This window comes from Panulirus ornatus, chromosome 45 (genome assembly GCF_036320965.1).
Source record: "Panulirus ornatus isolate Po-2019 chromosome 45, ASM3632096v1, whole genome shotgun sequence".
Lineage (NCBI taxonomy): Eukaryota > Metazoa > Arthropoda > Malacostraca > Decapoda > Palinuridae > Panulirus > Panulirus ornatus.
This window is the reverse complement of record NC_092268.1, coordinates 7,256,139-7,271,028: the sequence shown is the minus strand read 5'-3', so window position 1 is coordinate 7,271,028 and position 14,890 is coordinate 7,256,139. Positions and strand designations below refer to the sequence as shown.

Below are 14,890 nucleotides of genomic sequence, written 5' to 3'. Positions count from 1 at the left end.
TTATAATTCTGTTTCCCAGTTTCATTTATCATTATTTTTATCACGTTCGTACGACACACACTTTACCACAATGGTATTGTAGATTTATTATGACTAGTGATTATTGTAGAATTATTATTACTAGTGATTATCATAGAATTATTATTGCTAGTGATTATTGTAGAATTATCATTACTATTGATAATTGTAGAATTATTATTACTAATGATTATTGTAGAACTATTTCCAGTGATAATCGTACATTTATTACTAGTGATTATTGTAGAATTATTATTAGTGATTATTATTAGTGATTATTGTAGAAATATGCTTGTGATTATTGTAGAATTATTATTAGTGATTATTGTAGAATTATTGCTAGTGGTTATTGTAGAATTATTACTATTATTATTATTATTATTAGTGATTATTGTAGAAATATGCTAGTGATTATTGTAGAATTATTATTAGTGATTATTGTAGAATTATTGCTAGTGGTTATTGTAGAATTATTACTATTATTATTATTATTATTAGTGATTATTGTAGAAATATGCTAGTGATTATTGTAGAATTATTATTAGTGATTATTATTAGTGATTATTGTAGAATTATTGCTAGGGATTATTGTAGAATTATTACTAGGGATTATTGTAGAATTATTGCTAGGGATTATTGTAGAATTATTACTAGGGATTATTGTAGAATTATTACGAGTGATTATTGTAGCATTATTACTAGTGATTATTGTAGAATTATTACTAGTGATTATTGTAGAATTATTACTTGTAATTATTTTAGAATTATTACTAGTGATTATTGTAGAATTATTACTTGTAATTATTTTAGAATTATTACTAGTGATTATTGTAGAATTATTACTAGTGATTATTGTAGAATTATTACTTGTAATTATTTTAGAATTATTACTAGTGATTATTGTAGAATTATTACTAGTGATTATTGTAGAATTATTACTTGTAATTATTTTAGAATTATTACTAGTGATTATTGTAGAATTATTACTAGTGATTATTGTAGAATTATTACTAGTGATTATTTTAGAATTATTACTAGTGATTATTGTAGAATTATTACTAGTAATTATTGTAGAATTATTACTAGTGATTATTGTAGAATTATTACTTGTAATTATTTTAGAATTATTACTAGTGATTATTGTAGAATTATAACTAGTGGTTATTGTAGAATTATTACTAGTAATTATTGTAGAATTATTACTAGTGATTATTGTAGAATTATTACTAGTGATTATTGTAGAATTATTACTTGTAATTATTTTAGAATTATTACTAGTGATTATTGTAGAATTATTATGAGTGATTATTGTAGAATTATTACTAGTGATTATTGTAGAATTATAACTAGTGGTTATTGTAGAATTATTACTAGTAATTATTGTAGAATTATTACTAGTAATTATTGTAGAATTATTACTAGTGATTATTGTAGAATTATTACTAGTGATTATTGTAGAATTATTATGAGTGATTATTGTAGAATTATTACTAGTAATTATTGTAGAATTATTACTAGTAATTATTGTAGAATTATTACTTGTAATTATTTTAGAATTATTACTAGTGATTATTGTAGAATTATTACTTGTAATTATTTTAGAATTATTACTAGTGATTATTGTAGAATTATTACTCGTAATTATTTTAGAATTATTACTAGTGATTATTGTAGAATTATTACTAGTGATTATTGTAGAATTATTATGAGTGATTATTGTAGAATTATTACTAGTGATTATTGTAGAATTATTACTAGTGATTATTGTAGAATTATTACTAGTGATTATTGTAGAATTATTACTTGTAATTATTTTAGAATTATTACTAGTGATTATTGTAGAATTATTACTCGTAATTATTTTAGAATTATTACTAGTGATTATTGAATCTAGTCAGTTTATTGGAGTGAAATGGTGTATTTTTAACGTATTGATGTGGCAGCAGAAGTGAAGGAATTACCCTCACTTTATATTTCTTAAAAGATATTAACGTGAGCTCTGACTTGGCCATGTAAGTTATCTCTTTCAATTCATCTCTCTATAATCCACTCTTTTGTTTTTTTTCCCCTGCCCTCTTAGGTCACGCCTCATCATTATCCCCAGCTCAGGCCTCGACCTCACATCCCCAAGTCGATCGAGCAGGAGGACATGGGCTGGAGGAAGCACTCCATCATCTCCCAGATGTTTCATGGGATGTGGGAGACACAGGTCACTTGTGGGAGAAAGAACTTCATCATATCTCGTACCAGAGAACCTTTCAAGTGGCTGACCGTGTCTGTTCCTCCATCAGGCAACACCACTTCGCTCCAAGTAAGTGGCACAAGCGTTGCTTCTTCATCCGTCTCTTTGAGTTGTGCTGGAGTGTCATCTATGTATAGGTGTTGGGCCATCTATTTTCTGTCCTGTCTATCTGTCTGATACCTCTTCTGAGCAGTGGGGACTCCCTCCAGGGCGTGGCTTGGTGCCACTGCCAAAAAAAGAAAAAAAAAAAATAAGGGGCCTCCATCTCCATCGGTCTTTCTGAGGCCAATGGCAGAGGGCCAAGTCTAGAGGAATCTACCTCATGTGTTTATCTACAACATATACCTAATGTGTCTACCACCTACTTCTACCTAATGTGTTTACCTACTACATCTACCTAATGTGTCTACCTAATGGTCCTCCTGACTACATCTACCTAATGTGTCTACCTAATGGTCCTACTGACTACATCTACCTAATGTGTCTACCAACTACATCTACCTAATGTGTCTACCAAATGTTCCTATCCAGTGATCTAATCTACTACTTTTATCTAATGTGTCTACCTGATATCCCTATCTACTTCTACCACCTCATCCCCTTGTTCAAATGTTCCTCCCTTCTACTTCTATCTACTGCTTCTACCATTTTACCTAAGGTAGAGTTCATGTAGGGCGTTCACTGCCGGTAGATTAAGAATGATGAAGAATGCGTTGTTCAAGTGTTGTCTGGTGTGGTCTGTGTGACAAAGAGGAGATTGTGTGTTTGTAGGCAGACTGCCACCAGTCCATGTGTGTAGGGGAGGCAGAAAGAAAATACAGTGACCTGAGTCAGAGGAGTGGAAATTGACAACCACTGCAGTACTGGCTTACAATGTGCAGCCCTCACTAACACTCCCTATACATGTATATACTTGTAGATATTCGAACTTATTATCCTTCATCCATTCCTGGCGCCACCCCTCCCCACGGGAAACAGCATCGCCACCCCCAGCGTCTGTGAGGTAGCGCCAGGAAACAGGCGAAGAAAGGCCACATTTGTTCACACTCAGTCTCTAGCTGTCATGTGTTATCCACCGAAACCACAGTTCCCTTTCCACATCCAGGCCCCACAAAACTTTCCATGGTTTACCCCAGACGCTTCACATGCCCTGATTCAATCCATTGACAGCACGTCAACCCCGGTATACCACATCGTTCCAGTTCACTCTAGTCCCTGCACGCCTTTTACCCTCCTGCATGTTCAGGCCCCGATCACACAAAATCTTTTCATTCCATCCTTCCACCTTTAATTTGGTCTCCCACTTCTCCTCGTTCCCTCCACCTCCGACACATATATCCTCTTGGTCAATCTTTCCTCACTCATTCTCTCCATGTGCCCAAACCACTTCAAAACACCCTCTTCTGCTCTCTCAACCACGCTCTTTTTATTTCCACACATCTCTCTTACCCTTACGTTACTTACTCGATCAAACCACCTCACACCAAATACTCACTCCATCTCCTTCTCACATCACCACCACTTGTTGTTACCTCCTCATTTTCCCCACTTCACCAATGTTCCCATTTGTTCTCTTTTCTTATGCACTTTATTTACCTCCTTCTAAAAGAAAGGAAAATATATTATGAAAAATTGCATATTGAGATATGGGTTTTTTTTCCATTGTCCACACTACATGTTGTGGTGTTAGAAATTTTGGTCTTCAGTACAAAGCAGAAGTGTTCAACTCCCCATTCTCGTTTGGTGTGTTTCTTTTTCATTCTTATGCATCATAGTTTTGGTCTTTGATTAAAGAAAAGAGAAGAAATAAATCATATTGTATGTGGTTCAGTAGGATTATAAACTACCAAGATTAGATATAGTATATGCTCCCATGGTTTCCACTTCTGATTGAATTAGCTCCTCTCTCTCTATTATAACTTGCATAATGAATAAAGGTCCTGTTCGTTCAGTAATGTATAACTAATGAATGATAGATCATTGACCTGTTTAAAGTCATTCGTCCTCTTTTTTTCCCCTAGGATTTGCTGAGGGAAGATTTTAAGTCAAAGAACATACGGTGGGACTGTCCAGTGTGTGGTCACAACCATATCTGTCGCCAGGTTACCAGATTTAGCAAGTTACCCCAAGTACTTCTCATTCACCTCTCCCGGTAAGGAACACATGACCTGGCTCTTAAGGTCATGTTTATAACATGAGCTAACACGCAAGGTCATGTTTATGGTATTAACCTAACTTTTAAAGTCATGTTTATAGTATTATCTAACTCTTGAAGGTCATGTTTATAACATGAGCTAATACGCAAGGTCATGTTTATGGTATTAACCTAACTTTTAAAGTCATGTTTATAGTATTATCTAACTCTTGAAGGTCATGTTTATAACATGAGCTAACACGCAAGGTCATGTTTATGGTATTAACCTAACTTTTAAAGTCATGTTTATAGTATTATCTAACTCTTGAAGGTCATGTTTATAACATGAGCTAATACGCAAGGTCATGTTTATGGTGTTAACCTAACTTTTAAAGTCATGTTTATAGTATTATCTAACTCTTGAAGGTCATGTTTATAACGTTACCTAACATGCAAGGCCATATTCGTAGCATTAGCTAACACTTAAGGTCATGTTTATAGTATTATCTAACACTTAAGGTCATGTTTATAGTATTACCTAACATTTAAGGTCATGTTTATAGTATTATCTAACACTTAAGGTCATGTTTATAGCATTATCTAACACTTAAGGTCATGTTTATAACATTACCTAACACTTAAGGTCATGTTTATAGCATTATCTAACACTTAAGGTCATGTTTATAGCATTAGCTAACATTTAAGGTCATGTTTATAGCATTATCTAACACTTAAGGTCATGTTTATAGCATTACCTAACATTTAAGGTCATGTTTATAGTATTACCTAACATTTAAGGTCATGTTTATAGTATTATCTAACACTTAAGGTCATGTTTATAGTATTACCTAACACTTAAGGTCATGTTTATAGCATTAGCTAACACTTAAGGTCATGTTTATAGCATTAGCTAACACTTAAGGTCATGTTTATAGCATTACCTAACACTTAAGGTCATGTTTATAGCATTACCTAACACTTAAGGTCATGTTTATAGCATTAGCTAACACTTAAGGTCATGTTTATAGCATAACACTTAAGGTCATGTTTATAGCATTAGCTAACACTTAAGGTCATGTTTACATTATTGTCATGTTTAGCTAACACTTAAGGTCATGTTTATAGCATTACTAACACTTAAGGTCATGTTTATAGATTTTCTACTCATAATTACTAACATTTAGTCATGTTTATAGATTATCTAAACATTAAGTCATGTTTATAGCATTTAGCTAACATTAAGGTCATGTTATAGATTACCTAACCTTAAGTCATGTTATAGATTAACTAACATCTTATGGTACATGTTTGATACAATGCAAACTTAAGGTCAAGTTTGTACAGATTACTAAACTAAGGTCATGTACATGATTATGATACAAGACTCACAGGTCAATTCTGTACATATTATGATACAAGACTCAAGGGCTCATTCATTAATACATTATGATACAAGACTCACAGGCAGTCAATTTCATGGTTCAAATATACATGATACAAGAGCACAGGGCTCAATTATGTACATAGATTATGATACAAGACTCATAGGGCTCAATTCTTGTACATAGTTTGATACAAGATCACAGGTGCTCAATTCATTGTACAGTTATGATACAAGACTCACAGGGCATCAATTCATGTACAAGTTATGATACAAGACTCACAGGCTCAATTCTTGTACACAGTTATGATACAAGACTCACAGGCGCTCAATTCTTGTACATAGTTATGATACAAGACTCACAGGTGCTCAATTCTTGTACACAGTTATGATACAAGACTCACAGGTGCTCAATTCTTGTACATAGTTATGATACAAGACTCACAGGCGCTCAATTCATGTACACAGTTATGATACAAGACTCACAGGTGCTCAATTCATTGTACATAGTTATGATACAAGACTCACAGGCGCTCAATTCATGTACATAAGTTATGATACAAGACTCACAGGTGCTCAATTCATGTACACAGTTATGATACAAGACTCGTAGGCACTCAATTCATTTACATAGTTATGATACAAGACTCACAGGTGCTCAATTCTTGCACACAGTTATGATACAAGACTCACAGGCACTCAATTCATGTACCACAGTTATGATACAAGACTCACAGGTACTCAGTTCATGTAACTCAGTTATGATACAAGACTCACAGGTGCTCAATTCTTTACACAGTTATGATACAAGACTCACAGGCGCTCAATTCATGTACACAGTTATGATACAAGACTCACAGGTGCTCAATTCTTGTACACAGTTATGATACAAGACTCACAGGCACTCAATTCATGTACACAGTTATGATACAAGACTCACAGGTGCTCAATTCTTGTACACAGTTATGATACAAGACTCACAGGCACTCAATTCATGTACACAGTTATGATACAAGACTCACAGGTGCTCAATTCATGTACACAGTTATGATACAAGACTCGTAGGTGCTCAATTCATGTACACAGTTATGATACAAGACTCACAGATGCTCAATTCTTGTACAAAGTTATGATACAAGACTCACAGGCGCTCAATTCATGCACATAGTTATGATACAAGACTCACAGTTGCTCTTGTACCACAGTTATGATACAAGACTCACAGGCGCTCAATTCATATACCACAATTATGATACAAGACTCACAGGTGCTCAATTCATGCACCACAGTTATGATACAAGACTCACAGGTGCTCAATTCATGTACACAGTTATGATACAAGACTCGTAGGTGCTCAATTCATTCACACAGTTATGATACAAGACTCACAGGTGCTCAATTCATGTACATAGTTATGATACAAGAGTCTACATAGTTATGATACAAGACTCACAGATGCTCAATTCATGTACCACAGTTATGATACAAGACTCACAGGTGCTCAATTCATGTACATAGTTATGATACAAGAGTCTACATAGTTATGATACAAGACTCACAGATGCTCAATTCATGTACCACAGTTATGATACTAGACTCAAAGGCGCTGAATTCATGTACCACAGTTATGATACTAGACTCACAGGCGCTGAATTCATGTACCACAGTTATGATACTAGACTCACAGGCGCTCAATTCATGTACCACAGTTATGATACTAGACTCACAGGTGCTCAATTCATGTACCACAGTTATGATACAAGACTCACAGATGCTCAATTCATGTACCACAGTTATGATACTAGACTCACAGGTGCTCAATTCATGTACCACAGTTATGATACAAGACTCACAGATGCTCAATTCATGTACCACAGTTATGATACTAGACTCACAGATGCTCAATTCATGTACCACAGTTATGATACAAGACTCACAGATGCTCAATTCATGTACCACAGTTATGATACAAGACTCACAGATGCTCAATTCATGTACCACAGTTATGATACAAGACTCACAGATGCTCAATTCATGTACCACAGTTATGATACTAGACTCACAGGTGCTCAATTCATGTACCACAGTTATGATACAAGACTCACAGATGCTCAATTCATGTACCACAGTTATGATACTAGACTCACAGATGCTCAATTCATGTACCACAGTTATGATACAAGACTCACAGATGCTCAATTCATGTACCACAGTTATGATACAAGACTCACAGATGCTCAATTCATGTACCACAGTTATGATACAAGACTCACAGATGCTCAATTCATGTACCACAGTTATGATACAAGACTCACAGATGCTCAATTCATGTACCACAGTTATGATACTAGACTCACAGGTGCTCAATTCATGTACCACAGTTATGATACAAGACTCACAGATGCTCAATTCATGTACCACAGTTATGATACTAGACTCACAGATGCTCAATTCATGTACCACAGTTATGATACAAGACTCACAGATGCTCAATTCATGTACCACAGTTATGATACAAGACTCACAGATGCTCAATTCATGTACCACAGTTATGATACAAGACTCACAGATGCTCAATTCATGTACCACAGTTATGATACAAGACTCACAGATGCTCAGTTCATGTACCACAGTTATGATACTAGACTCACAGATGCTCAATTCATGTACCACAGTTATGATACAAGACTCACAGATGCTCAGTTCATGTACCACAGTTATGATACTAGACTCACAGATGCTCAGTTCATGTACCACAGTTATGATACAAGACTCACAGATGCTCAATTCATGTACCACAGTTATGATACTAGACTCACAGATGCTCAATTCATGTACCACAGTTATGATACTAGACTCACAGATGCTCAATTCATGTACCACAGTTATGATACTAGACTCACAGATGCTCAATTCATGTACCACAGTTATGATACAAGACTCACAGATGCTCAGTTCATGTACCACAGTTATGATACAGACTCACAGATGCTCAGTTCATGTACCACAGTTATGATACAAGACTCACAGATGCTCAATTCATGTACCACAGTTATGATACAAGACTCACAGATGCTCAGTTCATGTACCACAGTTATGATACAAGACTCACAGGCGCTCAATTCATGTACCACAGTTATGATACTAGACTCACAGGCGCTCATTTCTTGCAGGAGGTATGAGGACAGAGGCCACAGAAGGGAGATGAGGCATTTGGTATTACCCAGTGAACGAATGGCACTCCAGGACTACGCCATGCCCACCTGCAACAGGTAAGGCCCCTCGCTGTGTTCTTCTCCTAGTGTTCTCTTGATGTGCTGAGGTGAGAACAACAATATATGTTCTTCAATCGTGTTATGGTCTGAGGAAATCTGTTGGGAGTCTGTGGTTGTGAGTATTCTTCCTCCACGTTGAAGCCAATGGTGTGTGTGTGGGGGGGGGGGGGGTTTGTCCTCACGTTAGCTGAGGAAGTCAATGAATGGTATGTTGTTAGATCATCATGTTAGCTGAGGAAGTCAATGAATGTTATGTTGTTAGGTCATCACGTTAGCTGAGGAAGTCAATGGATAGTATATTGTTAGATCATCATGTTAGCTGAGGAAGTCAATGGATAGTATGTTGTTAGGTCTTCACGTTAGCTGAGGAAGTCAATGAATGTTATGTTGTTAGATCATCACGTTAGCTGAGGAAGTCAATGGATAGTATGTTGTTAGGTCTTCACGTTAGCTGAGGAAGTCAATGGATGGTACGTTGTTAGATCATCACGTTAGCTGAGGAAGTCAATGAATGTTATGTTGTTAGATCATCATGTTAGCTGAGGAAGTCAATGAATGTTATGTTGTTAGATCATCACGTTAGCTGAGGAAGTCAATGAATGGTATGTTGTTAGATCATCACGTTAGCTGAGGAAGTTAATGGATAGTATGTTGTTAGATCATCATGTTAGCTGAGGAAGTCAATGAATGTTATGTTGTTAGATCATCACGTTAGCTGAGGAAGTCAATGGATAGTATGTTGTTAGGTCTTCACGTTAGCTGAGGAAGTCAATGGATGGTACGTTGTTAGATCATCACGTTAGCTGAGGAAGTCAATGAATGTTATGTTGTTAGTACAATCAGTTAGCTGGGAAGTCAATGAATGTATGTTGTTAGATCATCACGTTAGCTGAGGAAGTCAATGGATGTAGTTGTTAGTCATCATCACTGAGGAAGTCAATGAATGGTATGTTGTTAGATCAATCACGTTAGCTGAGGAAGTCAATGAATGGTATGTTGTTAGATCATCACGTTAGCTGAGGAAGTCAATGAATGGTATGTTGTTAGATCATCACGTTAGCTGAGGAAGTCAATGAATGGTATGTTGTTAGATCATCACGTTAGCTGAGGAAGTCAAGGAATGTATGTTGTTAGATCATCACTTAGCTGAGGAAGTCAATGATGGTATGTTGTTAGATCATCACGTTAGTGGAGGAATAATGATGTTATGTTGTTAGATCATCACGTTAGCGAGGAAGTCAATGAATGTATGTTGTTAGATCTTACGAAAAAATGAATCAAGAAGTATGATTTTGTTAGATCATACGTTAGTGAGGAAGTCAATGAATGTTTGTTAGATCATCACGTTAGCTGAGGAAGTCAATGGATGTAGTTGTTAGATCATCACGTTAGCTGAGGAAGTCAATGAATGGTATGTTGTTAGATCAGTTAGTAGAAGATGAGTATATGAGATGTTGTAGGAATCAGTAGGAGTGTAGATATCAGTAGCTGAGGAGTTCAGTTAGTAGGTAATATGTATGGATCAGTTAGTATGTGTAAATCGTTGCTGAGATCATGTAGTGGAGTGTCAATCATTAGTGAGAATCATAGTGTGTTTGATCTACGTTATGAGAATCAATAATGAGTGTTAATATAGTAGTGAGAATCAGTGAGAGTATGATGTTGTTAGATCATCACGTAGCTGAGGAAGTCAATGAATGGTATGTTGTTAGATCATCACGTTAGCTGAGGAAGTCAATGAATGGTATGTTGTTAGATCATCACGTTAGCTGAGGAAGTCAATGAATGGTATGTTGTTAGATCATCACGTTAGCTGAGGAAGTCAATGAATGGTATGTTGTTAGATCATCACGTTAGCTGAGGAAGTCAATGAATGGTATGTTGTTAGATCATCACGTTAGCTGAGGAAGGTCAATGAATGGTATGTTGTTAGATCATCACGTTAGCTGAGGAAGTCAATGAATGGTATGTTGTTAGATCATCACGTTAGCTGAGGAAGTCAATGAATGGTATGTTGTTAGATCATCACGTTAGCTGAGGAAGTCAATGAATGGTATGTTGTTAGATCATCACGTTAGCTGAGGAAGTCAATGAATGGTATGTTGTTAGATCATCACGTTAGCTGAGGAAGTCAATGAATGTATGTTGTTAGATCATCACGTTAGCTGAGGAAGGTCAATGGATGGTATGTTGTTAGATCATCACGTTAGCTGAGGAAGTCAATGAATGGTATGTTGTTAGATCATCACGTTAGCTGAGGAAGTCAGTTGATGGTATGTTGTTAGATCACCACGTTAGCTGAGGAAGTCAATGGATGGTATGTTGTTAGATCATCACGTTAGCTGAGGAAGTCAATGAGATGCTGGTGTTGTTAGACTTGTTAGTTTGAATCTTAATCACAGATTACATAAAGTGTTCTTTGGATCATGTGTTTACAACTATGAAAACAGAACGAAGAACGGCAATTGGTCTGTAATGCTGTGACGTAAGAGTATGGCAAAATCACGTGACATTGTTGTTTTTTTCCCCCACGTCCATTAACTTCAACGCACCCTCCCCTTCCCTCCCTTTTTTTTTTTTTTTTTGGGGTCGCCAGCGTATCATACAGGCTGAATGGCATGTGTCGTCGCCATGGTTCCACGACAGAGGGCCATTACGCTACCTACTGCCATGACCTTGCCAGCGACACCTGGAGTCTGATAGATGATGATTCCGTCCAGAAGTCGCAACTACAGAAGATCCTTGAGGAAACTGATGCCCAAATTTTGTTCTACCTGGCTGAGAACTACATCGATCCATCTTCCTCAGTTTCATAGGGAATTGGTCATATGTCATCCATGTTATGCTTAAGGTTTTAGGGTTTTGATACTGAAGACTTGGAAGATGGAGTAAATTTATTGAAAGAAATTTTTCCAAATTAGAAAATTTTTTTTTCCAATTATGGGTTTAAAATTCTGGACTTTTATTGAAAGAAGGTTTTCCAAATTAAGAAAAAAAAAATGTTTTCCAATTAAGGGTTTAATATTGAGGACTTGAAATATTAAATGATTGAGTGAAAGGAATTTTTCCAAATTAAAAAAAAAAATTCCAATTAAGGGCTTAAAATTGATGACTTATTCAAAGGAATTTTTCCAAATTAAAAAAAATATATGTTTTCCAATTAAGAGTTTAAGAATTGAGGGCTTTAAATGTTCAGATGATTATTGAAAGAAATTTTTCCGAATTTAAAAAGAAATCCGTATTTGAAAATTATCGTTTCCCAATAATGGCTTAAAAATTGAGGACTTGAACAATTCAGATGATTTATTGAAAGAAATTTTTCCAAATTTAAACCATTGAAAATTATTCCTTCCCAATGAAACAGTTTTTAATGAACTTTATAAGTTTTGGGGGAGAATGATAGATAATGAAGCTGATTGGATTAATGGGAATTTCTATTATCCCAAGCTAAAAATCTTTGATTATTTAATACTCAGGAAGAGACAGATATAAATGAACGAGGACCTCACTTCTTCTGTACCTGCCGCTACCTCGCTAAATGCAGGGGTTAGTGAACACAATGTGAAGATATAGTCATATTTCTTTCAATGGAAAGTACATTCCTTTAATACTTAGTCTACAAAGAATTTGGATGTAGATGAGTTGTGATATTTGGATGTAGATGATTTGTATAATGTATTTAGTGTTTGTGTATATAATAGTAGTTTTATTTTCTTTGTATTTATATACATAGTATTCATTAATTTGACTTCACCCTGGTTGTCTGCAGCACTGATATTTAAAGATATTTTTGAGTGTATGAAATGCAGAACATTTTCATGTAGTTTTTGAAAATTTATTTTGTTAGTTTTACTTTATAAGTTGGAATTTACTTTCTTGATTTTACCACAAGTTGAAATTTACTTTCTTAATTTTTCCACAAGTTGAAGTTAAGTCTTTATTTTATCAAGTTGAAATTAACTTCCTTAATTTTACCACAAGTTGATATTAACTTTCTTAATTTTACCCCAAGTTGAAATTAACTTTCTTAATTTTACCACAAGTTGATATTAACTTTCTTAATTTTATCCCAAGGTGAAATTAACTTTCTTAATTTTACTCCAAGTTGATATTAACTTTCTTAATTTTACCACAAGTTGAAATTAACTTTCTTAATTTTATCCCAAGTTGATATTAACTTTCTTAAATTTACCCCAAGTTGAAATTAACTTTCTTAATTTTACCGTAAGTCGAAATGAATTTTCTTGACTTCACTGTTAAGTAACAAACTTAGAAGATGAGTTAGAGTATAGTCATTATTTTTCTTTTTTCACTCTTGTGTTTGTAGATATGTATGTAGTAAGCCCTTAACACAAGCCTAGTTTAGAAGAATAATATTATCAAACTAAAGAGAATTTTAATTTTGCTGAGTTTACTGTGTCCATTTCGCCTATGTTGCCAATACGATTTTTTTCTCCCCCAATTAATGTTTTTTGTGGCTCTTGGTCACATACTGATTGAGTTAGATTTTCAATAGTTCACGTGTGTTGCCTCCATGATTTTTGTGATATGCCAATTTTAGATTGATAACTATGAAGTAATTTGCAGTTACATTGTGATATGTATTGGACCAAAAGTTACATAGATATTAAAAGTTATTCCAGTCGTAATTTGTAAGCATGTGTATACACACACTCATGATTTAGATCGTAGGAAAAATGATACTTATTTTGTTAATAGATATATATATATACATGACTGATTTAGAATTCTTGTGTTCTTTCTCCTCATTAGATAATAACTAACCACCAATTAATGATTATCTGATGGTAATTAGAACCCCACACCCACCCCCCATCCCTATGTTTTTCAAAGTTTTCTATCACTCTTATCTGTCCCCTATCTCTGATACCCATTCCCTCTGAGAATGACCATCAAAGGAGGGTAGTTATGGCTTAAAGAGTCGTCCATAACTATCCTCATCCCTAATTGCCTCTCCGTGACTCACATAACACCACTTGATATACACAAGTTCTCCTTCCTAACTCTACATTTCCCTTTGCTGAGCACTAAATATGTGGCAGCAATGCCTTTTCACTAAATGGTTGGACAGTAGACTGAAGTAGAAGGTAGACTGAAGTAGAAGGTAGACTGAAGTAGAAGGTAGACTGAAGTAGAAGGTAGACTGAAGTAGAAGGTAGATTGAAGTAGGTAGACAGAAGTTGAAGCTAGACAGAAGTAGAAGCTAGACTGAAGTAGAAGGAAGACATAAGTAGAAGGTAGACTGAAGTAGAAGGTAGACTGGTAGAAGGTAAGAGTAGAAGTAGACTGAAGTAGAAGGTAAGCTAGAAAGTAAGAGGTTAGTAATAGGTAGGCATGTAAGTAGATAGTAAGTAGAAACATTAAGAAGTAGTAAGTAATAGTGTAGTAGTGAACATTAAGTAGAAGTAGTAGGTAGAAACATTAAGTAGAATAGTAGGTAGAAACATTAAGTAGAAGTAGTAGGTAGAAACATTAAGTAGAAGTAGTAGGTAGAAACATTAAGTAGTAGTACTAGGTAGAAACATTAAGTAGAAGTAGTAGGTAGAAACATTAAGTAGTAGTAGTAGGTAGAAACATTAAGTAGAAGTAGTAGAACTTAGTAGAAGTAGTAGGTAGAAACATTAAGTAGAAGTAGTAGTGAACTAAGTGTAGTAGGTAAAACATTAAGTAGAAGTAGTAGGTTAAGAAACATTAAGTAGTAGTATAGGTAGAAACATTAAGTAGAAGTAGTAGGTAGAAACATTAAGTAGTAGTAGTAGGTAGAAACATTAAGTAGAAGTAGTAGGTAGAAACATTAAGTAGAAGTAGTAGGTAGAAAC

The 14,890-nt window shown here is 34.9% G+C and overlaps 1 protein-coding gene across 1 annotated transcript in view; it reads left to right on the top strand.

Annotated features, from left to right (window-relative positions):
- LOC139762954 (uncharacterized) overlaps nt 1–13,799 on the top strand; it is a 50,698-nt gene extending 36,899 nt beyond the window's left edge. The window contains 4 exon segments of the mRNA XM_071688279.1: nt 2,099–2,329; nt 4,282–4,412; nt 8,949–9,047; nt 11,647–13,799. Coding sequence (XP_071544380.1) covers nt 2,099–2,329; nt 4,282–4,412; nt 8,949–9,047; nt 11,647–11,866 — 681 coding nt within the window. The 3' untranslated portion in view covers nt 11,867–13,799.
- The last annotated feature ends 1,091 nt before the right edge of the window (nt 13,800–14,890 follow it).